At 41.3% G+C, this 25,688-nt stretch overlaps 1 protein-coding gene across 2 annotated transcripts in view; it reads left to right on the forward strand.

The window, feature by feature from the left end:
- AKT1 (AKT serine/threonine kinase 1) overlaps window positions 1–25,688 on the forward strand; it is a 77,686-nt gene that overhangs the window by 14,197 nt on the left and 37,801 nt on the right. For both annotated transcript variants that reach the window (XM_057384703.1, XM_057384704.1), the window contains exon 3: window positions 24,685–24,813. In XM_057384703.1, coding sequence (XP_057240686.1) covers window positions 24,685–24,813 — 129 coding nt within the window. The remainder of the gene's footprint in view (window positions 1–24,684; window positions 24,814–25,688) is intronic.

Below are 25,688 nucleotides of genomic sequence, written 5' to 3' on the forward strand. Positions count from 1 at the left end.
TTATGGGGCTATCAAATCAGTCCCCTCTGCCTGTGCTTTATTAATGGGCTCTTACTGAGAACCATAGGACGAGCATGCCAGAGAAGTGGCCTTTGTATTGGTGGTGAACTGTGGCCTTCACAGGAGATAGCTGTTTTGGGAGGGAGCTCCARCCTTAGAATGGCTGGKGTTGGAAGGGACCTTTAAAGATCATCTAGTCCAAACCCCTGTGTCACAGGCAGGGACAYCTTRCACTAGACYATGTTGCACAAAGCCCTATCCAACTGGCCTTGGACAGTTTTAGGGATGGGACATCCACAACTTCATTGGGCAGCCTGTGCCAATACCTCACCACCTTCAGAGTGAAGAATTCCTTCCTTAAATATTAATGTAGTCTAAATCTACTYTCCTGTATTTAAAACCATAACCTGTCGCGATAGGCCCTTATAAAAAGTCTCTCTCAGTCATTCTTAAAAGCCATTGTTATGTGTAAAAAGGCAGCAATAAGGTCTCTCCAGAGCCCCCTCTTTTCCAGGCTGAACAGCTCCAACTCTCTCAGCCTGTCTCCATAGGAGAGGTCTCCAAGAGAAGTATGATTTGCTGACAGAAAGTCAGGAGGTTGACCCTGGTGTGACTTGAGTGAACTTCAGGTGCTGTAGGAGGTCACGGCTGCTTACAGCAATTGCTGTTAATTCTCAAATTGTAAGTGCAKCCTTTACATTTATGGTGGCTTCATAAATCGGTTCCCACCTGTAGAAGTCACAACRTTTTGAAAGATGTGCCTGTTTTTCTTCCTGAAGCAGAGAAGCTTACTAGTCCTCATAATGGTGAGAAAAATTGGAAAAGATAACCCGAGTGCTCCCTTCACAGCTTAGACTAAGCAGAAGAAAAATGGCTGTTTAATTGCTTGCAACAAAAACCTCAAAAAATAGAGGATTTGAAATAATTTGTAGTGTGTGTTTTAATTTTTTTGACCTCCCAACCTTAGCAGCATTAGCTCCTTGCTATTTCTGCAGTTGTGTCAGAGGGTCTRGGGTTCACAAAACACATCCTGATTAAACTTCAGAAAGCAAGCAATATGAAAAAATAAGTTTCTCATTATTTGTAAGGTGCTTGACAGGTCTAATTGTTAACAGAAATGTAGAAATGGAATTCTATTTGAGCTGCTTTTTTATTYATCAAACTGCACTTAAATCTTAAGATTTAAGAGAAAAAATACTTAAAATTTTTGCCATGTGTTCCTGTAAGAACCTTTGTATGTGCATATTACAAATGACAACATATTGCTGCTTTGTGAAGAATGGTGTAGCTAAATGGGTATGGAAAATACATGCACTAAGTAGGGTTTATGCCCAGAATTTCAAGGTTACACACAATTCTGTGTATTTTTGTTGTTATGCCTAAGTTGGGGCTTCACAGTTGGAGTATCAGTAAAAGTTAAACTCCTGAATAACCTGTTAGGCAGCTCAAAATCCATTGCCTGGCCTCTTCAGAGACCTCTGCAGAGTGGGAATGCAACCTTTTATTTGCTGGTTGCTTTTCAGGGGCTCCCAGGCATGGATTGTCTGGATTAGTATTTTTACATGTCATRTGTCTATGCCTGTCTGTGGTCAATAAACCATCCATAAATCGCAGTAATTTAACTAAGTGAAAGTGTTTTCTTTGTAATGTAGTTTTTTCTTTGCCTTGTTGCATTATTTTTAGCTTTTGATCATGCAGTCTCTTTGCCTTCCTATGCTTATTAAGTAGAATGAAAGTTGGGGAACACCAAGGAATAATTCACGASTCAAATGTATAGTTGCATAGATTTACTGTAGTAAATGTTTATTATTCTACTGGAAGTTGATGCAAGGAGCAGCCTAGAATTCAGTTGTGATTATCTGTGGTTAAGAGTGCTGGTTGTGGGGCTTGGAAGTAGTTTTATAMGTGGACATTGGTTTCTGGGCAGATTATAAGAATACTTTGCCACTAAATTCACTAATCAAGTCTTATTTTACGGGAAGTGCTCTTCATGCTGCTGGTGCAATATATGGAGAAGACCCTGCTTTAGGTCATCATGGGTTTTTTTAAAAAGAAATCCTGCCTTTTTACATGATYGTTAATAGTAAAATGATTTTTCTGCTTTAATCATGGAATGGATTGAGTTAGAATGGACCTTAAAGATCATCTAGTTCAACCCCCCTGCCCTGACAAGGACACCTTCCCCTAGACCAGGTTGCTTAAAGCCCCATCCAGTCTGGTCTTGAGCACTTGTAGGGATGGGATATTCACAGCATCCCTGGGCAGCTTCTTCTAGTGCCTCACCACCCTCACCCAAAGAAATTTCTCCCTACCATCTAATCTAAATCTTTTCTATTAGTATAAAACTAYTATTCTCTGCTGTCGTGCCATTGTCTGCCTGTGTAAGAAGTCACTCTCTCTCTTTAATCCATCTTAAAGAATGAAATCTGTGACTTTAATACTGCCCTTGGTGTTATTTTTCAGACAGTGAAAGACTCGGATACCATTTGACTTTTTCAATTTGAAATTTTCTTTGCATCAGGGATAATTGTTAATCTGGTCTTCTTTCCAGATGTAGGTATGTTTTTACTGTAGCAGGAACATTTGAAAGGTGTATAACTGATGTATCTCCTGATGAGGAAGTCAAAGTTGCCTTATTGCTTGTGTGATAAGAAAAGCACTTATTCTAAATAAGAATTAGGGGAAAATTGCATTTTCTTTTGTGGAAAACCACTGCAAACTTGCTGGCAGCAGCCTCCAGCTGACTTGCAGTATCTCTATAGTGCCTATTGAACACTTCTGTGACAGCTTGTTTCTGTCCTTTCTGCTGAAGTTTAGCCTGTAAAGTCAAGATATCTTGATCTGAGAGATGGGGAGATGGTTAAATTACATCATCATGGAAGAATACCAGCATACTTAGCTTTAAAGCCATTCACGACTACATTGGCACCCCTTTGTTATACARTGTAGCTGAAAACGAACTGCAGCAATAATGAACCAATCCATCTAAATCACAGCAGCTGAACAACTGACTGTTCTATCTCAAAATGCAAATGCTTTGTGCAGAATGGATTTAATTGTAAATGTTTGCTTAGTAGGGAATATGAGCCTTTTAGTTTGTGACAATAATCGTGAATACAAAGACCCACAGAATTTTAGGGTTTACATAGCTTGTCCCTGTTCTCATAACAATATTTCAAAGTCAGTTTTTTAAAATGTACCATTTGGCTTTTTTCTAGCCAGTGAATAGAACTCTAAATGCCCAATCTCTAAGTGGTGTTTTGGAAACTAAAGGATAAATTTAGCTCTATGTACTTAGATCAGGCAGAATTTTCTGTTATATTTCTTCCAAACCTATGTTAGGGCTTTTATGTAGCTTCAGATAATAAGAGGAAAAAGTGCTGACTTTGAGAGCTTGCATTTGTTTTGCTGTGCAGAAATGCGGAGTGTAACTTAGAGTATTAGCACTACTTTGAGGTTCTAGTGAGGTATCTCTCAAACAATTAAAGGTTACTGTGAGGAATTCCTTTTCTAGTCAAAATAACAAGCAAAACCCCTCCATATTAAAATCTTCATTCTTTGTTAAATTTCTGAAGCCTGACCGCTTGAGTGCAACTCAAGAGGGTGAGTCTTTGTCACTGATTTGAATGAATTAAAATAAAGCAGCATTGTCATTTTGGGGGGAAAGGAAAAATCTCACCGAGCTTCATYCAAAAAAGTGAGAAAGCACGAATACCTGCCTCCAGGCTGTTCTTAGRTATCTGTGTAAGGAAAAACAGATAAAACTTGGAAAACAGACACACACACAAAATGTGCATGTTTACGCTTCTGTTGGCATTTTGCATGTTYTTTAATAGCCTTCACATGTGGATTATTCCCTCTGAAAAAAAAGGCAACCAAGCCCCCTGAAGAATAGGCCTTTGTGACACTGGAGAAGTTTACTGTGCCAAAGTTATGGTAAGAATTTGTAAATTTTGGCTGCTGAAGTACTTCCTTCCCCTGGTRTGTTTTTTGTTGGAAACTTGTAAGTGTGGAATAGAGGGTGTTTCTTGGTTTGGTTTTTTTTTTTTTTTTAATGACAATGCAAACATTCATTTCACAAACTTAACCGCCCGTTCACATGACACTGCTGCTGTATATAAACACCCTGTTGATCTTGTTCTGCAGAAGTGTTTGYTGAGCTTCCTGAGTCATACAGAAATGCTCCACTGCTCTTTTTGGGGCTGTACTGYGAACTTAGGCTGTATCTGCTCAGACTTAGTTTCCAAATTAATGTCCATGAAAGACATATTTATACCTAAAWGTTGGGATGTTTCTCTATGCCTCATTTTCTCTCTGTGTTTAAATTTTTTCATTCTCCTATCTCGAGAATAGATTTTACCTTGGTTAAAGCTGAACCTGTTGAGAAGATGTTTGGTGTTTCATTGTTGCAAACCTCTCTTCCTGTTACATATTGTGGTGTTTCTTCACTCGGATCTTAGTTTGTAGGCTGTAACTCAAGCTGAAAGAGCCGTGCAGAGCACGCAGGGACAGGAGAGCACTGGTGGCTGCACTGCCAGGTGAGCCTTCCCGGCAGCCTGGGATGCAGTGATGAGCTGTGCAACACARTTGACTTCACAGAGGTTTTCTGGAGTAAGCAAGGGCAGAATTAGCGTCCAAGGCTAGACTGTCATGGTGACAAAATATTTAGAAAACATTTTCTTGCTTGAAACAAAAGCTTGGATTGTGCAAYACAAAGTACTGTCCCAGTGTAATAAACGATGCTGTGTATTTTTAAAGGGTTCTGTGTGTTCCCTGACTGTCAGCTCTTGCCAGATTCAGCATGTTCAGGTAAAATGAGGCATTTTTCCTCCAGACTGTTGCTTTTATGAGCTGGGTTRATTCTCCCACTTTATGCAGCGGGGTTGCAAAGATGTAATAGCCAAATGTGATCTCACGTTTTGAACACTGTGGGACAGTCCTGTTAAAGACCTATGCAATGGAGCAGTGTCTTCCCTTCAGCTATGGTGACTCGGCTGCATTAAAGCAGTTGCTTAAAACTTACACCTTGTAATTGGCATAGACTGATCTGATTCTGGTGTGCTCTGTGACTAGACTTAGTGATTGCTTTTACTGGGTTAGAATGTGCTGTTCTTGTTTCAGTAGGAACTTTTTGTTCTGTAGGTGTTTCATCCTTCCGTAATAACTCACTTAACTTTTTTTTTTTTTTGTGTTAATGCCTGTGGTTTTGTGATGCTCCAGCCTTATCAATATCTACCCTCTGACCTGAAAGGAAGCCACGGGTCTGAAGTGTCTGTAGAAGTTTGTTCAGTKGAAATAATATAAAATTATTTTAAGATGAACAAACCTGTGAACAATGAAGACTGCTAGCCAGCCATGTACAGTTCAGTTCAGCACACAGCACCACTTGGAATTAATGCATGTTCTTCCTAGTTTAGTCTGTGTTTCCTGGGTAATATCAGTTGTCATTTCAGAAAAAGCATGATTTTATGTGTATCCCGTCTTMTCTGCTTAGAGCAGCAGGTGGCCAAATTTCTTTCTGAAAAATAGTGACTTGTCTCGGCTCTACAGCAKCTCTAAGCAGATCGGCTGCAGAGACTTTTATATCTTCAAAGTGGGTTTTTTCAAAGTTTCTGTAGTTGTCAGACTATACTGGTTTTCTTAAAAATGGAAAACAAAAGCAAAACATGGAGKGGGGGAATATACGTTTCTAAGGTTTGCATCATCTTGCGTCTTTGTATGCTTGGCATGTAACCGTGTCCTATTCAGAGTGCTGCTCTGAACAGGGCAGAGCTCGTTCTTTGGGCTGCTCCTTTGTCCTTACCACTAGTTCCTCTGTTGCACTGAGCTACAAAACCAGCTGCTTTTGCTTTTCATACCTATTTTTACCATCTCTAATTTGCTATTAAGATGTTAACTTCTGCCTCCCGTTAGCCTAGCGTGTGTCTATACTGTGACTACAACATAGAAGCAAGCAAGCTCTTATGTGCTTTCTCTTGTGCTACCCTTTCACACTTGGGAAATGGTCCCTGTAAACAGCTGCAGTGCTGCTTTATTAWCCTCTTCAAAAGCTCTGGCTCCTTGTGTTGCTTATAAAAGGCCCCAATGAACTTGTAATGTGTGTGTACTGAGACTGCTGTTCCCGGCAATGCCCAGTATTGGTCCCCCTTTTTGTGTGTGTCTGTGTCTGGCTTTCCATTGTCCCTGTCCTGTGACAGTCAACTCTGCAGAACAGGGACTGTCTCATTGTTCCATGTGTACAGCAGGTGGCTCAGATCCAGATGTGTATCTGAAGTTGCTGTGTACTGCAGTAATATAAGTCATTATGTTATAGAAAGCTGTGTCTAAAGTTGGGGGGGAAATTCAGATATACTGTGATAAGTTTCATGCAGTTTTAAGGGCTGGGGTTTGGGTTTGTTTTCTTATTAATCCTCTGACATGTTACTAGTAGGTCTGTGCAAAAAAATGGGTATATATGAAGTTCTCTTCACATTTTAAGAAACTMTCCCTAAGGAAAGCTTTCTTCTCAGGAGCTGCTCCAAGCTACTAGGAATGGGCTACTTCACAACAGCTCTTGCTAGTGTCTTGGAGAGGCTTGTTTATTCCTGTGACTACACTGGGTGTGCTTATGGCAAAACCTCATGTTTCTGGAGACTTTCCTCTATTCAGGCATTATTTTAGAAATGGAATGACACACAACAGGATGTGCGGTTGTAGATATATGTTCACGCTTCAGAAGCTGTGCATACCTTTGTGACCATGTACAATCCTGTGCTTTTTCTCTCATCATTCATGTGGTGAAATAAACCATGGAGGAACAGTGAATTCATTTCTCCTTTTTATGCTCAGAGCACACAGAGAATGTATTGATACTCATCTTTCTGTTGACTCTTAGAATGCGCAGACCAGTTACTGGAGGTAAGGAGATTATAACAATGGCAAAGCAGGCTTGAGATTTTGTTCTTCAAATTTGGTTTGAAAATTGCGGTTTGATAAAGTTGTATTTGTTCTATTTCTTCTGTTTGTGGATTTTAATTCTGAATTACCTACATTCACTATTAGTATTAGGATTTTTCTTGTAGCATTCTGAGGTTCCCASTTTGAGAAGGGTGATCAGACCAGGTCATCTCAAATGGCTCTGTATAACATGAAGTATTCTGTGATTTTTGACCAGTTTWACACTGGGATATTGCGAGTCTCATGCAAAGCCCACCTTGATTTTGAAGGAGACTAACAACAACATTTGTAGAGRTGTTTGGTTTTATTTTTCATATTCCTTGTGATGGSCATCAAACTGAAAAGAAATAGCAGTTTCTCAGTTGTCAACAGGCCTTTTCAATTTTCAGTATTGGCAGGTCTGTTCAAATACAGAAGTTGGGATTTTTCAAGGGAAAGGTTCAAAGCTTGGAATGATAAGCCAATTTTGCTTATTTACTACTTTTTTAAAGTATTCTGGATCTGTGCTCTCAATCCAAAAGTTGCTTTTTGCTTTAATTGCTAGAATGTCTAGTTTACTAAGATTACTATGTAGCTATGAAGCTGCTGGTGGTTTTGCTTTCYTTTGTTTATTTGGCTGTTGTTGCCATGAGGCTCACTGTCAGAAAGTAGAAATGTTTCTAACCTGATCCCAGCCTTTCTCGTTCACTTTTTTATGGTCCTAGTGTGAGAGAAGGGGGAAAAATTTGGGGACAGCAGGATGTATGGTGGAACTAGGTCTTTTCTTTGTGGTCACCTTCAAACAGGCCTCTATTTTGTCACTGGGAGAAGTTGAAGTAGTTTCTTGATGGTGCTTCCTTCAGAAGTAGCTGGTTGCTACATCTCCTTCAGACTGCCAGAGGTTTGCTGCAGCTCCTTCAGACTCTGTGGCAGAGGAGGTGTGCATTAGATGTACATTGTGTTGCTGGTGGCTGAAGTTTACAGCAACAGCCTGTTGTAAAGGTCGAGGCCCTGAGCTGTGAGATCCTGCTTATCAGCAGCGATTGACAGAATAGTCTATGGGTAGCAGAGGTGGCCTGGAAGCTGATTGTGGCTGATCTGGTKCTCTCAGCTACCAACTCACGAATTTCTTTCTTTGTCCCAATCAGTGTAGTGACTGTCATTCATCAAAACCTGTTTGTTATGGTTTAGTARCAGGCTTGTCTTTTTTTGGCCATTAGGATGAGCAGTCGCCTTTTGGAGTCAGATTTGATAAACCTGGTGATCCACAATGTGATGGATCTCTGCTGTTTGTTCCAGGGTGATAGTCACCTCAAACAGTTGACATTAAATGCTACTTTATGAATGCCCTGAAGTTGTAGATTATTTCATAACAGGTTCTCTGGATGGCTGCAATTAGAGTCCCAAAKCACAGAGTAAATTTTGGACTTGATGTGCTGTTTCACTTAGAAAAGAGAGCCTTTGAGGGCAGGGTTGAAGCCTGGCTCTGCCAGGAATGGGAAGCCTTGAGCAGTGTACAGCCTCTGGAATTTGTTTTATCTGAGACAAGATTGTTTTGTGAAGTCTGGAGCCAAGGTCTCCATATGAAACTRCATTAGACCTGTGTTTAGATCTGTGTCTGAAATGAGATGGCTGTAGTACCAAAGGGACTTTTTTTATTTCTTATTGTTCTATAACCWACAATCTCTAGAACAGGGACATTCTTGAAGGATACATGTCTAATACCAGCTTCCGGTTAAACTTTCACTAATTATTTTAAAATTATACTTARGATCTGCCATGGATGTTTTTGATTTTCTGCTTTGAAAACTTGATATGTCTTCCTTCCTTTTCCCACAATGCCAGAATAGTGGTGGCTATTTTTGAAATTGTTTTCCTTGTTCAGGTTTGGACTTCTAAATGTAAACAGCGCTTACATCTGATACCCTTTTCTATTTTTCTTGTGCTGGAAATGCTATTGCTAAAAGGCATATGCATTCCCCATTCCTTGTGGCCCAGGGGGGCTGGGTAGGTCAGTCAAACTGAAGGCAGAGCATCTAGGAGCTGAAGAGGTGTCTGGTGTGTGAGGGTACTGTCCTGGAACTGAGAATCGAAGCCAGTCTTCCCCTGCTTTGCCACAGACTTCCTCCTTATACAATCACCTCGTATAGGGTTATTTTTTGCTCTCTGTGCCCCAGTTCCCTATCTGTAAAGTGGTGATAACAGCACTTCCTTACTTTGGGGGGATGTTGTGAGGACAAAAGCAGCTCAAGCTGTGGGGCTCTTGGATRCTGTGTTAACTGGGAGCACAGATGGAAGAAGGGAGATGTTCCACATAAAAGCTTTCTGTTCTTTGAGCCCAGTGGTGGATTATGATTGTGATTTGAGTGTGGCTTCCACTGAAGTCATGGCTTGACTGGTGCCATGTCTTTCCTCCAGAGATTTCCTTGCTCACTCCTGTGTGCCTACAGGGAAAGCAGTTAAAGTCCTTCTGAATGTGATTGGGTCCTTGGCTGCAGGCTCTGTTAGCCCAGGAGCCTGGGTGAGTCTTGCTGTCTCTTTCCCAACGTGGCCTGCTCACAGTTGCTGAATGGAGTGTGTGCTTCTGGCACCAGCCACTCAGGGCATTTCACAGACTAAATCACACCCTGGAAAGAGTTAAAAACACATATGATTGGATTTTCACTTGCGAAATCCAGACTACTGTAGCAGTTACTCTGAGCAAGCCCTGGACTAAAGTGTGACCAGAAGAAAGCAATTGTCCCTGACATAACTGGTTAAATTTCATAGAAACCACATCCTTTGTGTTGCCACTGACAACATAACATTCCTTAATGTTTGATTTCAAGCRGAGCTTTATTACCCAGCTGTACATGCAAACATACTTTCTTCTGAAGAATTTCTGTCCAGAGACTCTACAGAGTACCTCTTTCTACTTTAATGTGGACTTCATGGTCTTGTTTATATATAGTACAAGCAGGTAAGAGACAGGAAACCTATCTGCTTAATGTGTACGTTGTCACATGTCTGAAGGGAAGGCTGCAGTGAGTTGAGTATTTGTTCAATCGAACCTTGCTCATGCAAATGAGTTGGATTTTGGGAGCTTTTTGYGCCAGGAGGTGGGAGTATATTTCATTTGTTGCTTGCTCCTTGGAACATGGGGCTCATGTCATCTTTCTTGTTCACCTGCTTTGATAAATTCTATATTTAGTYGTCTCTGCCGATCCACTTGAACAGGACAAAAATAACTTCAGTGTAATCCATCCTCTCTGTCCTTTCCTCTCCACCCCTTCCCTCCCCTTTCCTTTCCTGCTGCTAGGTTTAGGGCATTCAGTTGTTTGGGAAGTAGTGTTTGTTTTTGCTTTGTTTCCTTACAAGTAGGGTTGGAGGGCAGGAGAAAACATTTATACTCTGGCATAAAATTGTTGTGAAGAGTATGCAAACTGTCAGAAACACTTCCTCCTCTCTTACAACATTTGCTAAGGGGTCARAGTGTGTGCAGAGTGTGTGGAGGGAGGTGGAGCAGAGAGGTTGGGAAATGACTTGCATGTAGCATACATCTGTCTGACAAAAAGCCAACCGTGCCAGGGGATAAATGGACAAACAAACAGTGTTTCAGTTCTGAACTCAGAGGCTGAACTTAAAGTTTGCGCAGGAGCAGCTCTTCAGATAAGCTTTCAGTGAACCTTGGCTTGTGTTGTGCAAACACGTAGTAGCTAGCACAGAGGAGTCTGTCCTCTAAACTCCTGCCCAGGAGAGGATATGAGCACAGGCTGTGCTTTGCATGGCTTCTCCTGTGTCCCACAATGGGCATATATATAAATATATTTATATATTTTTATACTCATGTGTGTGCATTTATACGCTGTCTAGCACAGATCAGCACTGGCCAAAACCCCCAGAAGTATTTTAAGCCTTAGCCCCTTGCCTTTAGCATGAATAAAGCATGGAGTTAGTAGCATTTCTGTTTGGCTGTGGGTGCTGGCTATTTGTGGATTGGATAGATAAAGAATGTCCACTGAACTTACCAAAATGCGTGCTATGTTATCTGAAATATTATTGTCTTCCACTATTRAGCTGATAGGGATTTAAGGGAAATGGTATTGTTTTGGTGAAACTACTCTGAAATACAGYCTGCCAAGTTCTCGTATCTTGAGCTGAGTGCTGGGTATGTTGTTGTTCCTGACAGACACGTTGTCTGGAGATGTAGGGGGACTGATTGTTCCTATGAAAAATGTTGCCTTTTGTAACTCAAGCATTTTTTTGATTAAATATGTTAAAGAGGGTGATGAGGAGCAGAAAGATTAAGGGAAAACCCTTTAATTTATGCCTAATAAAATTCAAGTTGTTTTTTCATTAATTTTTCATTTCGRTATCTGCTTTTCAAAAGAAACTGAAAATTTTTCTTCTTTTGTTTATTTTTGTGGTCATAGAATTACTGCAGGACAGAAGGAAGAAAGAGCTGGTTTTGAAAATCGGTCGTATTTTTAAAGATTAAAATTCATTTTTCTTCCTCCTCATGCCTGTGTGCCAATAAAAGCCTGAGCCATGTGGCAATGTCAGGGTGGCAGTGCAGCCCCATTTTGACTTGCACCCTGAGTGATGCAGGYGAAAGACAATAATTGGAGGACAGTGATCATGTAGGGTCTTCTGTGGTGTGAACTGTGTTGGGCAGCACAGTGGAACCATTCACCAGACCTGGCTTGCACTGAGGAGCCAAAATCCTTGTCTGAACCTCCACGCTGTGAATTTGTATCAGGGCTCACTACCAGAGCTCACCTCATCTCTGTGCAGTGGTGTCCGATTGCCTTGGCCCCTGTGTGCAGTCCTGCTTTTAAAGCAAAGGGCACTTTAGTTTCTAGGAATGTTAATTCCTTACTTTGCAAGCACAAATACGTGCTCTGGGTGTTTGGAAAGGAGTGGGCCCCGAATTTAGAGCTTATGCTCCCAGGCACGGTGTAATCCTGTTAGGAGGCTGGGCTGCTGCGATGGTCCCGGGCAGGCTGTGCTGCCTCGCAGGCATCTGCCTCTCTGCTGATTGAGTCAAGTCAATATCCTCAAAACTGTAATTYACACTGTAATGATGGATTACACGTGTCACGGTTTACAGAATTTTGTGTTGTGTGTTTAATAAAAGAATACRCTTTCTAATGCTTATTATTTCTGAAGTCCAATACGCCTGAACTAAAGCTCAGTGTATGCAAGGCAAACTATGCTTTAATTTTACAATTGTCTGATGGGACTTTGCGATTTATTTGTTGTTACTTCCTTAATGATGTTGCAGTCAGAGGCACTGTTTTGCTAAATGTTGTGTAAAAAGTAAATTGTAGCACAGCAGATGTTGGTATTTGGATGGATGTCGGTGCAATGGGGGGACAGCAACAGTCATCTCTGTCAGCTGTCTTCAGGCTCGGCAGGCCTGCTGCGTGGTTACTTTGGTGTGTAAAAACAGCTCGTTTTGCAACTGGGAAGTTTGGCATTACATTTGGCACTGAGCCATGTAGCTGGGTTAACACAAGTGTTTATCCAGTGATTTTCTCAAAATTGGTAACTTGGAGAGAATGTTTATTGAACTTCAGTACAAGGAAGGGGGAATATGGCTGGATCTCTTCTTTCTAAAAGCCATCGATGTTTAAAATACCAAACTCCATTTTAATAAAATTCCTTTTATTTCCCTCACCCCTGTCTGTTGTGCTTTTTCACCATCATATTTTTTCCAGTTTACTGTTCACAGTTTCCTTTTTAAAGATCAAGACATACCTAATGAAATTCTATAACCACCTTTCTCTTCCTTCTGTGTCCTGTCATGAATTAGGTGCAAAGAATAGAGGACTGCAAATGAAGCTGTTTAATTGCCACTACCCAAAATCCAGTAGAAAATCCAACTGCAGCATGAATTGGGAGCCTGCTTGTATGCCTATCCACAGAGCAGTTGATTGCTGTACAGTCAATTACTGTAAATTTTACCTTTGGGTTAAGTACAAGAATCCTTGCAGGCCATCAAGAATTTTTCATAGAATTTAATACCAGATATATTTCTTTATGGAAATAGCAATTTAGATTTTATTTTCAGGAAGGACAGGAAGGAGAATGTGGTAATTTTGCAGAGCAGCAGTTTCAATCAGATTTTATACCTGAAATTTGGAACCTGTGGATTTCATGTTCATAGGGAAACTATCATAAAGGATTAATTTTTCAAAACCATATTAATCTTGTACTGCATCTGTAATTAAATAACTAGATTTCTTCTTTGCTTAAAAAGGCTCCCATTTCTTTTGGAAGTGGGAAAATGATTAAACTAGGAAATTTGGATTCTCTGGTGAGAGGAAGAAAAGTGTATAGAAAAACATTTTCTCAAACCAGAGATASTGATCCAGGAGTGGAGTTATGCTTAGTTAATCCCGTAGATGAGCTGCAATTTTACCAAATATAATACCAGGACAATAATTTTCATTTCGGTTTTTGTTCTCTCTCTTTTTTTTTCTTCTTTTTTTTAAAGAAGAGGGTGTTACCTGTACTGTCCATTTTCTATAGCCAAATGTGTCTTTGTTTAGAAAGCTGTAATTTGCAATAAGTCTGCCCACAACCAAAGTTCATTTAGTGTGTGTTGGTTACATGAAAATTGCAAGTGTTCAGTGAYTGCTTTTTTGGAAACATTTTTAGTTTCTTTTAGTCTCTTAGTTTGATTCTCAGGCTGTAATCCTGAAGTTAAAAAGGTTTTCTCACAGAGTATGAGGAAGTAAATGTGCAAAAGCATTACTGTGGGAATAATGTAAACCTTATAGCTTCCCCAGACCAATGTGGTAGTCTTTGTGGCCAGTGTGATACTGGAAGATTTTACTGGAAGATTTTGCTGGGAGTGCTGGCTGTGCCTGTGAAGGAGCAATGCCAGTGCAGCAATCCTGTGCTCATGGCCAGGCTCCACATTAGCTCCGTGTAACACACCTACGTGTCTGTGTGTATTGAAAGGATATAGCTTTGATATTTAAACCTGCTGGATTTGGCTGTGTGTCAAGAATGAAGTCCTGAGTGGGGAGCATACCCATGGACGGGGCACAACCTGCACTCCAGCTGTTTGCTTTGGTGCTAGGACAAGAGCAGGACAGGGCTGGTATGATGGCCACAGGCACAGCTGGCATGGCCTGAGGTGGGGGTCAGGCTGCCATCTCTCCCTGCCCTGCCTGTGCTCTCAGCCCAGCCAACACCTTCCCTTCTGCCCGTCAGAGACTCAGTTTGTCCCTCTGTCAACTGCTCTGATGCAGCAGACTCCGGCCAAAATTGTAGCCACATCTTAACTCATGCCTAGCACATTTCCCCCGCACCCCCAAAAGGTGCCTGTATCCTCTCCCTTTCTCCTCCTGCTCCCCTCCCACCTTGCTGGCAGCAGCAGGGTTTGCAGGGTGGTCTTGCTTGGTTTGACCCCTGGGGGGGCAGAGAAGCCCCGGCAGCTGCTGCTTGAGCTGGAAGCATCAGCTCGGAGCAGTGGCAGGAAATGCTGTAAGCAGCGTGTGCRCTAAGGCATCGAGCAGGGTTTGCATGGCTTTTCTGTGTGGGTGCCTTGCCAGAAGTCCCTGAGGCACGAGTGTAGCCCCAGATGGCCTTCAGGAGTGTTACCCCAGGTGACCTGTAGGTTTTTTTCTCTCTTCTTAAAAAAAAAAAAAAACCAGAACAAAAACAAAAGCAAAAAGCTGTCATATAAATCTAAAGCTTTATTTATGGTTCTCAGACTTGAAGTGTGGGAATCTGACTTTCCTGGACAGCTGCTGTAGTTGTTGCAAGTTGTACACCTGGTGGGTAGCTGTAATGGGGTTGGGCAATGGATGTGTTTAGGAGTTTGTTTTGCTTCTGTTTTTTAGTGACATCGTAGTGAGAGAGGGAAGGTGGAACTGCAGAGAGTGGACTGTGCTCAGTTATGGGATGGGGCTTTCAGGRTTTGGGTGGATGAAGGAATGTGTGTGGTAAGGAGTAGTTGTGTAGTGTGCTGTGCTTGGAAAACCAGGYGTAGAGGAAAGCTGGGGCTGATGCAGCAGTCCCTGACCTCAGAAGATCCTGTGAGGCAAGTCCCAGATTTGATGCSCACAGAAACTGGTGTGAGTTTAGGGCAAGGTGGGGTTAGTGGGTGATGTTTGTTTTTCCCCTGCTGATAGGTAGGGGAATAGAGGAGATTGGAATTTTTGCCATGTCTTCCGAAATGGATGGGGCAGTGCAGACTGGAAAGTGTAATTCAAGCTCCTGTCTTTTGTGTCCATCTGCTTTCCACTTCTGTGTGGGGTATACAGTTCATTTTTTATGCTATTTTTAAAATGAAAGGTGACTTTAGTGTAGCAAGATGGTGTTGGCAACAAGAAAATTAATTTATGTTAGCAGTGTCAAAGTAGGTGGGTCTTCATTATGTCTTTTTCCAGGCTGGTCTTTATTTCATTCCTCCTTCTGTAAGAAACAGATTTTTGTGTGACTGGCTGAAATGCATCTCTCCTAGAGCTTGGAGCTGTTAGGGAGAAGTATARTRAGCTCAATATAATAGATAACTTYGGGGTTCAAAAAACAGTTGTAACTATATGTATGTGTTTTTATTGTATTTTAGACATGTTTTAATATTACAGGACTAAACTGAAATCAAGCAGGAATTTTGCTGTTCAATTATATTGTGACTTCACATTTTTAATGTCTATTATAAAAATTAATGAATTGTAACAGCRTATCTGACTGAGCTTGTGACCCTGTTGAGGCAACAGTGTGGATTGTGCTCTGCTTTACTGTGACGACACACCTCAGTACAAGGCACAGAAATCCTTGGCAAAGTTTCTTAGGTCTGTGTTACTCGGCTGAGCTTAGCAGCAGAAGTGTGGTGGCAGTTCTGCTCTTACGCTACTCAGTGGTGAAGTTGCTTTAATAAATTCTCAGGATGCAATTAAGTTACCTTGCAAAATTCCTCTGAAGTGAGGCAGCACTCCTGTTATCTGGAGGAGATTTTCATTGCTGAGTTTGGTGTAGTGACTCAGTAAAACTTATCTGTRGAATACTAAATTTGGAGGCGTAACCAGGAGGTTGCCATGATAACAAATATTAGAACTTGCTTTCTGGGAAGTGCTTCTAATTTTTCCATTGATGGCCATTAAATGCCTCAAGATAAATGAAACTTTTTATTAGAACTAACATGGTCTCCTTGTGCTCCTCCAGGATTTTGTAGACTTTCTAGTTACAAAATGAAGAAGGCAAAGGCACCACCACACCACCACTTTTTTAATGTTGCTTATTTTTTCTATTGAAATGTTTACTTAACTTAGCTTTCATTCATCTTTCTACAAAATATTTACTCRATAACTGTTTGTATAAACATGTTTAAAATTCTACATTGATTTTATTTTCTTGGCACTTATCAGAAATTTCCTGATGCACAGCGTGATCACACAATTACTGGTAGAGCTTTTATTTTAAGTGGCCGAAAACAACTCTGTGCATTTATGTTGAAAATTAGGACTCTAACCCAGACGCTAAAGGATAACAATCCGATGTGTTAATTTCTTACTCTCCATAAATTGCCCATTTATCAAAGTCCATGTTCTGCAGCTTAGTTTTTACAAAGAGAGCTTTTTTTTTCCCCCTTTTCAAACTGCCTCTGAGGTTGCTCCATATCATCTGTTTTAGAAATACTGCTGTTTCCATAAATCTCCCCTAATGTCCTTTAGCCTTTTTTTCTCCATTTCTTTACAATTCCCTGAGGTTTTGATTCACCTTGTGAATGACACAATGACGTGATAATGGGAGCCTAGAAGAGCGAGCCAGGGACTCAAGGAGTCCTTGCTGCGGATGTTTTCTGTTTTCTTCATGGTTGTATCCTGCTTTTTCCCCTCCCCTGCTCTTGCTTTCCCATGGCTACCCACTCCCCAAGCRACCAGGTCATCTCTCAGCCTCACCAACTTTTGGATTTTAATGAGGTACCTCTGCTGATTACTTTTCAGGTTTAATGTTCATAAAGCAAATAAATGCTTCATAAAAATCACTCTTGCACGAGTTTTTGGCTCACCTATTTTTTTTTTAGTGGGGTAAAGTTAAGGGAGGGACCTAAAATAATTTTTAATCAATTAATGATGCTTTTCCTGAGCATGCCTTATGTTTAGGCAGCTTGAAGAATTCAAGTTAAAAAAATTGTGATTTCAATCTTAGTTTGTTCTGGACGAGCTTTGGTTTGTGTATGTTTTTTTACTTTGTCCCCTCACACACCCTGGCAGTCCCTAAATGGGATTTACTGAAGAACAAAACTGGGTTTGTGATATTCAAATCAGGCATGTGTTCAGATAAACACGAGAGTCATAGCTAAGGATTCGTAGGTGAAGAGGTAAAAGAATTGAATCAGCTTTCAGATGCTGTCTAGAAAGCCCATCCTTGTTCAAATACACCAGGGTRTGGTGTTTGGTGGTTTTGGTTTAGTTTTTATTTTTCTTTGTAGTAGACATAAAATCTTCKCAGGACTAAGTCACACTGTTTTTATAAGTACATGGGGTGTATTTAAGAGTGTGATTTGTAGAAATATTGACTGTGTKCAGWTTGAGCTTGRGGAATAGTTGTAGTTACCTCCTTCYTCTAAGGGAAGATACTTAAAAACTTGCAGAGGCTTATTAGCTTAAGTRCCTTGTTAGCTGCTTGTGCTATTTTCCATCAAAGTGTCAAGGTAAAAATTACTTGGGGAGAAATAATTGTTCTAAGTATGCTTAATTCAGTTCAGTGAATCTGACACCTCCTCTGTCATTTTTATTTATTTATAAAAATGGAAGAGAGTTGGGCACCTGTCAAAAGCAGAGAAATACATGACRGCCCTTTCTGTTACAGGAATGTTTTATTTTGTTAAAATGCTGTAGTTGCATGCAARTTTATTGCAGAAAAGATTTCTCTAACAGTGTTGGACACATGGTAGTTTTAAGTCCTTTTGCTCACACTGAGGTAGTGAAGATGCAATTCACTCTGAGATTGTTTTCAGTATAGCTTAAGAAATCACTTTATATTTTCCTGTAATTTATGTAGCTATCCTTAAAACTGCTGTTTTTAATGAAATTTCATTTACATCTTTTCCCACTGGAGACGGCTGTAGGTTAGGACTAGCCTGACTAAGCTGTGCCAAAGGTAGGAGTAAGGAGTTTTTTACATGCTGATTAATTCTCTTTTGCTCCTTTGGGAATATCTGGTATTGCTTAAATTGATTGCTGTAAGCAATATGGCAACATTTTTGACCTTCTAAACTGAAATTCAGCAAAAAAAAAAAAGAAAAATATAAMCCTCCGTGTTTCAGTTTTACATAACTATACAGTTGAAATACAGTGGTAAAAAATACCGAGGTGTCATCTTCTGCAGTGGTGGTGTTGGCTGGTGATCTCGAACCCTTTGGCAGAGATGGAATCTGAGAGTGTGGTAGCTGTCCATCCCCTGCATAGAGAAAGTATTGGGCGAGAATCTGTTTTTCTTTCTCGGTAATCTARCTCTCATCTCTCTCATGGCCAGCTTTGTGAATCAGAGCCCCCGTATCCTTCCTTAGATGTTTCCCACCTGCACTGTTGTGTAACTAAAGACAGGGGCAGCTTCCAGTACGTTTGCTTTTCTACATGGCTTTGTGGGAAGCCCTAAGCCAAGACTGTGCACTGCTTTTTGAAGTTAATTTACAGATGTGGGATGCCGGGTGACCAGGAGTTGTCCTCGCACGGCTCCCTTTGTGGCTCTAAGGCCAGACGGCTCATCCGTCACCCTCCGCCCCACTCCAGCGCCCCTCTCCCTCCCTCCCTCCCTCCCCATATTCCCCCAAGATATGATAATGAAGCAGGTGCCCTGTATTGCAGCTCTCCCTGGGCGTGAGAAACGGCAGGAGGTTTAGAAAAGCTGAAACCGAGGAGGAGGTGCTTCTCCTGAACCTGTTGGCAGTCACGTCAGTCACGGCCATGCACCGCACAGCCGTCCCACTGCCCGCGGGGGAAGAAGGTGGGGAGCCCATTTGTCGTGCCCCAGATCAGCCCGCTGAGACCGCGGGACCCTGCGTTAGGGCCGTGCCGTGCACGGAGGAGATGGAGATGCTGAGCTGTGCAGTGTTGGCCAYGCACAGAGGAGCCGAGCTGTTGTGCAGCGCTGGCCTGGCGCGGCGACCCCGGGCTGCGGTGACCTCCCCACCGGGAGCAGCCCCGGCGGCAGCCCCGGCCCCTCATTGAGATTCCAGGCACAGGCAGCGCCTCCGCAGCTGTACGCTGGAGGCGGTGGCCGAGGAGGCATCCAGAGAGGGGCCCAAAAAAAMCCATCAAAGAACCGGCCCCTTCACTGCGCCTCTGAATAGGCAGACAAACCAGAGGTCCTCCTCTCTCCGCCAGCGTGTTGGGAAAGRCATTAACATAACCTCTTTTTTTTTTTCCTTTCTTTTTGATTTCGCCAAGCTGCTGAAAATCTACTGTGTTTAAATATCTTGTTCTGACAGTTTGCTAAGGGGAAATGATGAGTGGTGCACCAGCCTGGTGGGTGTCTGTGCAGCTATTTTTGTAAAAAACTAAACATATTTGAGCTGAGAGTTTTCATTCGGGTCACCCTAGACTTAATTGTTTGATGTCAGGTCGTTAAGATCCAGAATTAGCTCCCTGCACTTGGAAAGGGTTTGCTTCCGAATGCTTTAGAAATGCAAAGGCAAGTTTTCAAGCCCTGCTTTCTTTTTCCAAATCTGTTTTGATTTCAGCTCATTTTGAAGCAAGTGGACACTTACCCAATTTACTCAAGCAGTAAAAACTAGCTGTAAATCCCTGTCCCACTCCTCAGCATGAACTAGATGGCAGCTCCTGAAAGCTTCACGTCCTTAAGGAAATTGGCATCTTTTTGCCGAGCCCTTATTAGGCCGACAGGATGCAGACCACTTCTCATGGCCATTGAGGCTCAGAAATGAGTCATTCCGCCTTTGACGGGTGGCACATTAGCGCTGCATTGGCATAACTTTCATGTTCCCTCGGACAGGAACTGGGGCTGTACAAGCAGGGAGTGTCGTACATCATCAGAGCGTGTGGGAATGTAGAGAAGGCTTGCATAACTCAAGAGCTCTAATTTTTTGTGTGTTGAGCTTAAATGCAATTAAATATGCTACTTCTGATGCTCAGAGCAGAAAGTTTAATGCATTATTTGGCTGTAGATTTGCGGTAGCCACTGGACTGCATTTCATCTGAGACTTTGTTTTCAGTCAGTGCTCCTGGGTTTGTTACTTGGTTACTTTGGGCCATAAGAAAGTTAATAGTTGGTCCGGTGCTTTTGTAAATATCAAGGGTAGTATTGGATACTGACTTGGTTAACCTAATGATTTTTTTTCAAACCATTGGTATGTATGAGTTGATTAAAAAAAAAAAAAAAAAAGCAGAGGCTTCTTAAATATAGTCTGTTCTGAATTAAAGGGTGTGGTGTTGGCTTTGAATGAGCTTGATRCAGCAACAAGCATGCAGCAGTTGGTAAATAAAGATGGATTTTCTTTTGTTCTGCTGGTGCTTGCTGCTCATTATTCTCCACTTACCCTGTGAGCTTCCCAGGGAGTGGCAGCTGTTTCTGATGTTAGACACTCTATCAGTGGTAGACAGCTCCAGATTCGGTGAGATACTGTTGTGGAGAGGAGAGGAAAATAATCTAACCCTGCATTATTGTAAATCCTCAGTAGAATTAACTTTTCATGAGCCAAAGGAGTTTTGTGTTTAACTTTTTCTAAAATATTCAGGCATAAGTGTGCTTTGCAGTATGTGTTACAGCGAAAAAGCTTTTCTGGCATGAGATGGATTTACATTCTAAGTGTGTGTTAAGTATTTTAATGTGCAGTGTGTGGGGGCAGACACAAGGCAATAAAGGGAAATCGGTCTATAACAATCTTTGTGTATGTTTCAAGATATATACAGTTTGGGAATCTTTGCAATTTGGAAATTGCTTGGAGTAAACAGAATGGTACATAAAGATTTTAAATAATAAAGCTAGCAAGCTACAGAGGAGTCTATTTGGTTCCAGGATTTTATATGTAGGATTTATAACCCATGCTTTTGCTTTCCTGTCTCTGCAGTGTTAGCATTCTGTTACTGAAAACAAAGAAGGCTCTGCCAGGGCATTACACAAGCAATGAATCACAGAGGAAAAAATGTTTTGCTTTGTAAATTGTTCACTTTTCCATGGTGGGTCTTTTTTTTTTTTTTAGTGTTGTCTGATAGAATTTGCCACACATGCTTGCATTTACTGTACTCGGTACGATTCTTTCTAGTGTGACTACATAACTGCTAATATTAGTGACTGCAAGTAACTTCTTCTTGTGATTCTTAAAAACAAAACCGCAACAGGAACAAAGAACACAGGGCAAAAATTGAAACAGCTCAGTTCACTCTTCAGGCATGATAGCTTGCTGAGTATATCGGAGGAAGGAAAAGGTGTTGGTATTTTTCAGAGAGCYTTGTCCCAGCAGTTTCACATAATTATTTTTTTGTCTGTATTGACAAACTCCCTTTTTGCCTCTAGTACTCAGATTTACACTCACCCTTTGATGTGGCCCTCATGGGTTGTAGGCTGTTTATAGTCTTTTAGCTAATYATAAAAATATAAATTTATTTCTTAAGAATATGCACTTTGTACATCCTTTTGATGACTGTTGGTGAATCTGTGTGTCCCAGCTTCTGCAGAGAATGATATCTGGCTCAGGCTTGAATGTAAAATTATACTTTGAGATCATCTGTTTGGGAAGTCACACACCGGGCAGTGTCTTTCCACTTTTTTGCAGGATGCAGAAGTTCAACCTCAGTGTGTTATATAATAAAAATTTATACCACAGATGCTGCATTGTGCCTCATACTCTCCTTGGAAAGAACAATAATCAATAGTATGTCAACTTGCCATATTACAGTATTCATTAAACTCCAGACATGTGGAAAAAATTCAAATGAAATCATATTACTTATTTTCAAATTAAAAAGGTGGATCAGGAACCAGAACCAGCTAAAGCTCTCCTTAAAGGAAGATCCAAGTAGAATGATCCCTGCAGAAAGCCTGGCGGTAATGAAATCCTTGATTTTTCACACAGAAAAAGTGAGTGTGGAGGAGGATGCTATATATATATGGAATGCACCATTTTAAAAACTGTGATTAATCCTGTTAGAAGATGTGTTTCTAACAGAGAAGCAGATCGGTGGGATAAAGCTGTAAGAAAATATGAGAGCCAGACAAGCATCTAATCTAAGAGAAAGTCTCCTGTGAGAGTACAGTGTAATTTTGTGCAGAATTATGTATACTTCACTGAAAATAACCAGCTAATAATTTCAGAATCTTCAAAAAATAAATATCCCCTCTGTAAATGCCAGTGGAGAAGACATGTAGAATAAATTAGGGAGTAAGGGAAGTGGATGTTTTGTCTTGTCCTTGTTCAGATATTTTTTATCCCATCCAATCTGAATTTAGTCCTAAATGCAGGTGTGGTAAGGGATATGTGGTGGTTCTTACGTCTCCTGGGTGTGCTWTATGCAAGAGAAGAAAATACCAGTGAGTCAGGTATTTAACAGCAGTTCCAAAATCCTGATAGTCTGGGCAGCCACCTCCCCAACCTGCTTCCTTGCAAACCTCTGGTCAAGAGCTGGGCYGAGTGTGCCATGTATCTTGTCCCTCTAGTCACATCTGTGGTATAATAGTAATGAGATTACTTCAATCTCACTGATCTGGGCYGAGTTGGACTGATAATTTAAATGTGAAAGGCTTCATAATCTCCTGCTGATCCCAGAAAGTTTTCAGCTTTTAATTAAAGTCAGAATTCAAAAGATGATTACAATGAAACCTTCTACATTTACCTTCTTGCTTATAAATGTTAAACCATGACAGGTGAGTTCTTCTGAATTTCCTGGAGTGATGATGGCACTTTTGTAAACCCCTTATTAGGTTGGTGTAAYACTTAGAAAGAAACACTGAGAAGGTTTGTGCTCCTTTTCCTCTCCTTTTTCTTTCCCTATACCTGTTTCATCAGTTCAAATGGATATTTTCTGCAGACATGGCCACTGCAAAGGTGGCTCTGTGTGACTCTCTAACAGTTCAGTAGCTTTTAGTTTTTTGCTTTAGATTAGAAAATTGAAATCCCARCAAGGACTAAAGAGGTGAAAGCAGCTGCTGAGGGCTGTGCACACCTGTGGCTGTGTGGTGTGGGCATAGGGGTTGCTTCTGCTTCTGTGTGCAGGAGGGAGAAGGATGAGTGTGAATGGAGAAGTGCCACAGCTGCTGCCTGAAGCAGGTTGAAACTGCACCGCAGACGGGGAGGAGGTCTGTGGGGAGAGGAAGGAGACAAAGCAGCTGCAAGGGAGTTCCTGGGGCAGGGTGCACTTCGCTGGGAGAGAAATCAACCGGCAAAGAAAAGCTGMGCAGCAGGAAAGGAGGAGAGTGTATGTGGAGCCTGGGAGAATGGGAGAGCAGCAAAAGGTTGCCAGAGCCAGTAAATCTGGTGAGCCTTCTCCTCTCACTGTTCTTGGTTGTTAGAAGAGCTTGCCAGCAGATGAACCTATGGGCACTGGGCACCAGCCACTGCAGGGCAGCATCACAGGGTGCACAAGTGTGGTCCTGCTCTGTGGCAGGCTGCTAAGGGATCCTGGTGTGCACCCTCATCTTCTCTCCAGCATTAAACAAATGGGAAACCATACAGAAGGGAGGAGGGTACGGTTGTTGTGCAGCAGTGGGTGCTTTGTAGTTGACCGTTTCCTTTTAAAATTTTAAATCAGTTGTTGGGGTGAGCASAATTGGAAAATTGTGGCCAGTACTGTGTTTAGAATAACATCGTGAATAAGGTTTGGGGACTCAGTTGAGTTGAAACATTACTGTAGAACCTTGTAGGATTGAGAGAGGCAGCTTGGCACCGTGAAAAGCTATTTGAGGTTCTTGAGAGACTGTCTGAGAAAATGATGATCTGGTCAATGAGCAAAAGACTGAGGCATACTGACAGTCATCAGAGGGGCTGTAGCTGGGACCTCTGTCTTCCTTCCCTGGAGACCAACTGAATAAATCTGGTAAATAAGAGGGGTTTTGATGAACCCTTTTTATTCTACTGCTGGGCATTTTGAATGTGGCTGTAAAACAGTCACACAGCTGTCACCTGTGCAGGTTACTCAGATGAGCAGTAGCATGGTGTGAGCAATGGGTGTTTTCTCAGACAAAGAAAGGTGGCATATCTTYCAGAGTAGATGTTTGTTTTCTACTTTGTGGTGGCTATGCATCATCCAGTGTTTTCCCCTTCATATTGTGATATATCATCTTGTGTTTCATGCTTGAGATGTTGTGAGTGTTATGTAACATAAGCAGAGAATTATCTTCTTATGGTCTAAAAGTGACTGTTGGTTTGATAAAGCAGTTGACTAATTAGTAAATTACCCATTGTTGTTTAAAATACTTGCACTGCAAAATGTAAATGAAAAAAATTTCTCCACTTGTCAGTATGAAAAATGACAATAGCAAAAATAATACATAGGACATCTGCTCTGATTTTTTTAAAATTTAAAATGCRTTTAAGGCAGATGTTGCAGAATTTGAATGGAAATAGAAGTGGATGGAAGAACAAAGCATAGCTGTTTACCTTTTATGAAGTCCCATTTTTATGGCTAACGTCGCTATCAGTATGTGACTCAGTGCCTGTGTTTTTCCACTGTTTGTATCAGACTGAACTGAATGTTCTTAACACTGCTGCTGTCAGGATGACATATAGTTTCAATATTAACAGAAATTTTTGGTGTGTCAGTATTTTGGGGTGTTTTCTAATGTTCTTTCTCTTTGCCCATCCTCTCTTTCCAGGAGAATACATCAAAACATGGAGGCCACGGTATTTTCTGTTAAAGAACGATGGCACCTTCATTGGCTACAAGGAGCGACCGCAGGATGTTGACCAGAGGGAATCACCTTTAAATAACTTCTCAGTAGCTCGTAAGTGTTTTTAGCTGCTCTTTTGTCCAGTTTGGGGGTTGATGTTTTGTAATACAGCTGGTAAGCTCCATCAGTAGCATTCAGGTCTGCCCAGAACAATGTATCTAAACTGAGTGTGTTTATTTGAGATGATAAATCACTCTGTGTTTCTCAGGAATTATTGTGATGTGGCGGTTTGATGCTCTGCTTTTTTTTTTGTCTTAGCCTTCTACTAATTTACTGTTTCTGGTTATCAAATAAGACAGGTTTATCTTTTGATATTTTGTATGTTTGTTATTCAGCAAATTGCTTTAAAATGAAAATTAACCCATGTGCATGTCTCAGTACTTGGTAGGTAAGCTCAGTGGAAGCATTTCTGCCATCAGATCTGGATTCCAGTGGCATTGACATAGGTTAGAGTTACTTAATTATTAGCRTAAGAGAAGGCAGAGTGAGCATGGGTTTTAATGAAACAGGCTTGTTTTTCCTTACTTTTGAACACAAATTCACAGTTCTATCAAAGCAAACAAAAGGGTTTGGAAATAATAACATCTCCTAACCTCTGCACTCTCTCCTATGCAGACATTTCCGACTTTACTCAGGTGCTGCAGCACAGGATGTCATAGAAGACTCTGAAGATAATTTCCTTTTCTTGCTCATGTTTTTAACCTTTTGCTGTATACTTCCAGCTTTTATTTTCTCCCGTTCTTAATCTTTCCTGTCTCATGATCTGCCTGTGTCTCGTTCCACCACTTAAAAATAGATCATTGTGGCACCTGTTATTAACAGTGATTGTTTTGTGTTCCTGGTGACTAGTGGAAGCAAAGYTCTGCAGAGAGAAGGGGAGGGGCTTTCCCTTTTCATTACAGGGTAGTTCGAAATACTTGGGGCTCACC

Source organism: Malurus melanocephalus, unplaced genomic scaffold, assembly GCF_030028575.1.
Source record: "Malurus melanocephalus ecotype Western Australia unplaced genomic scaffold, MMel_1.1 scaffold_738, whole genome shotgun sequence".
In the NCBI taxonomy this organism is placed as follows: domain Eukaryota; kingdom Metazoa; phylum Chordata; class Aves; order Passeriformes; family Maluridae; genus Malurus; species Malurus melanocephalus.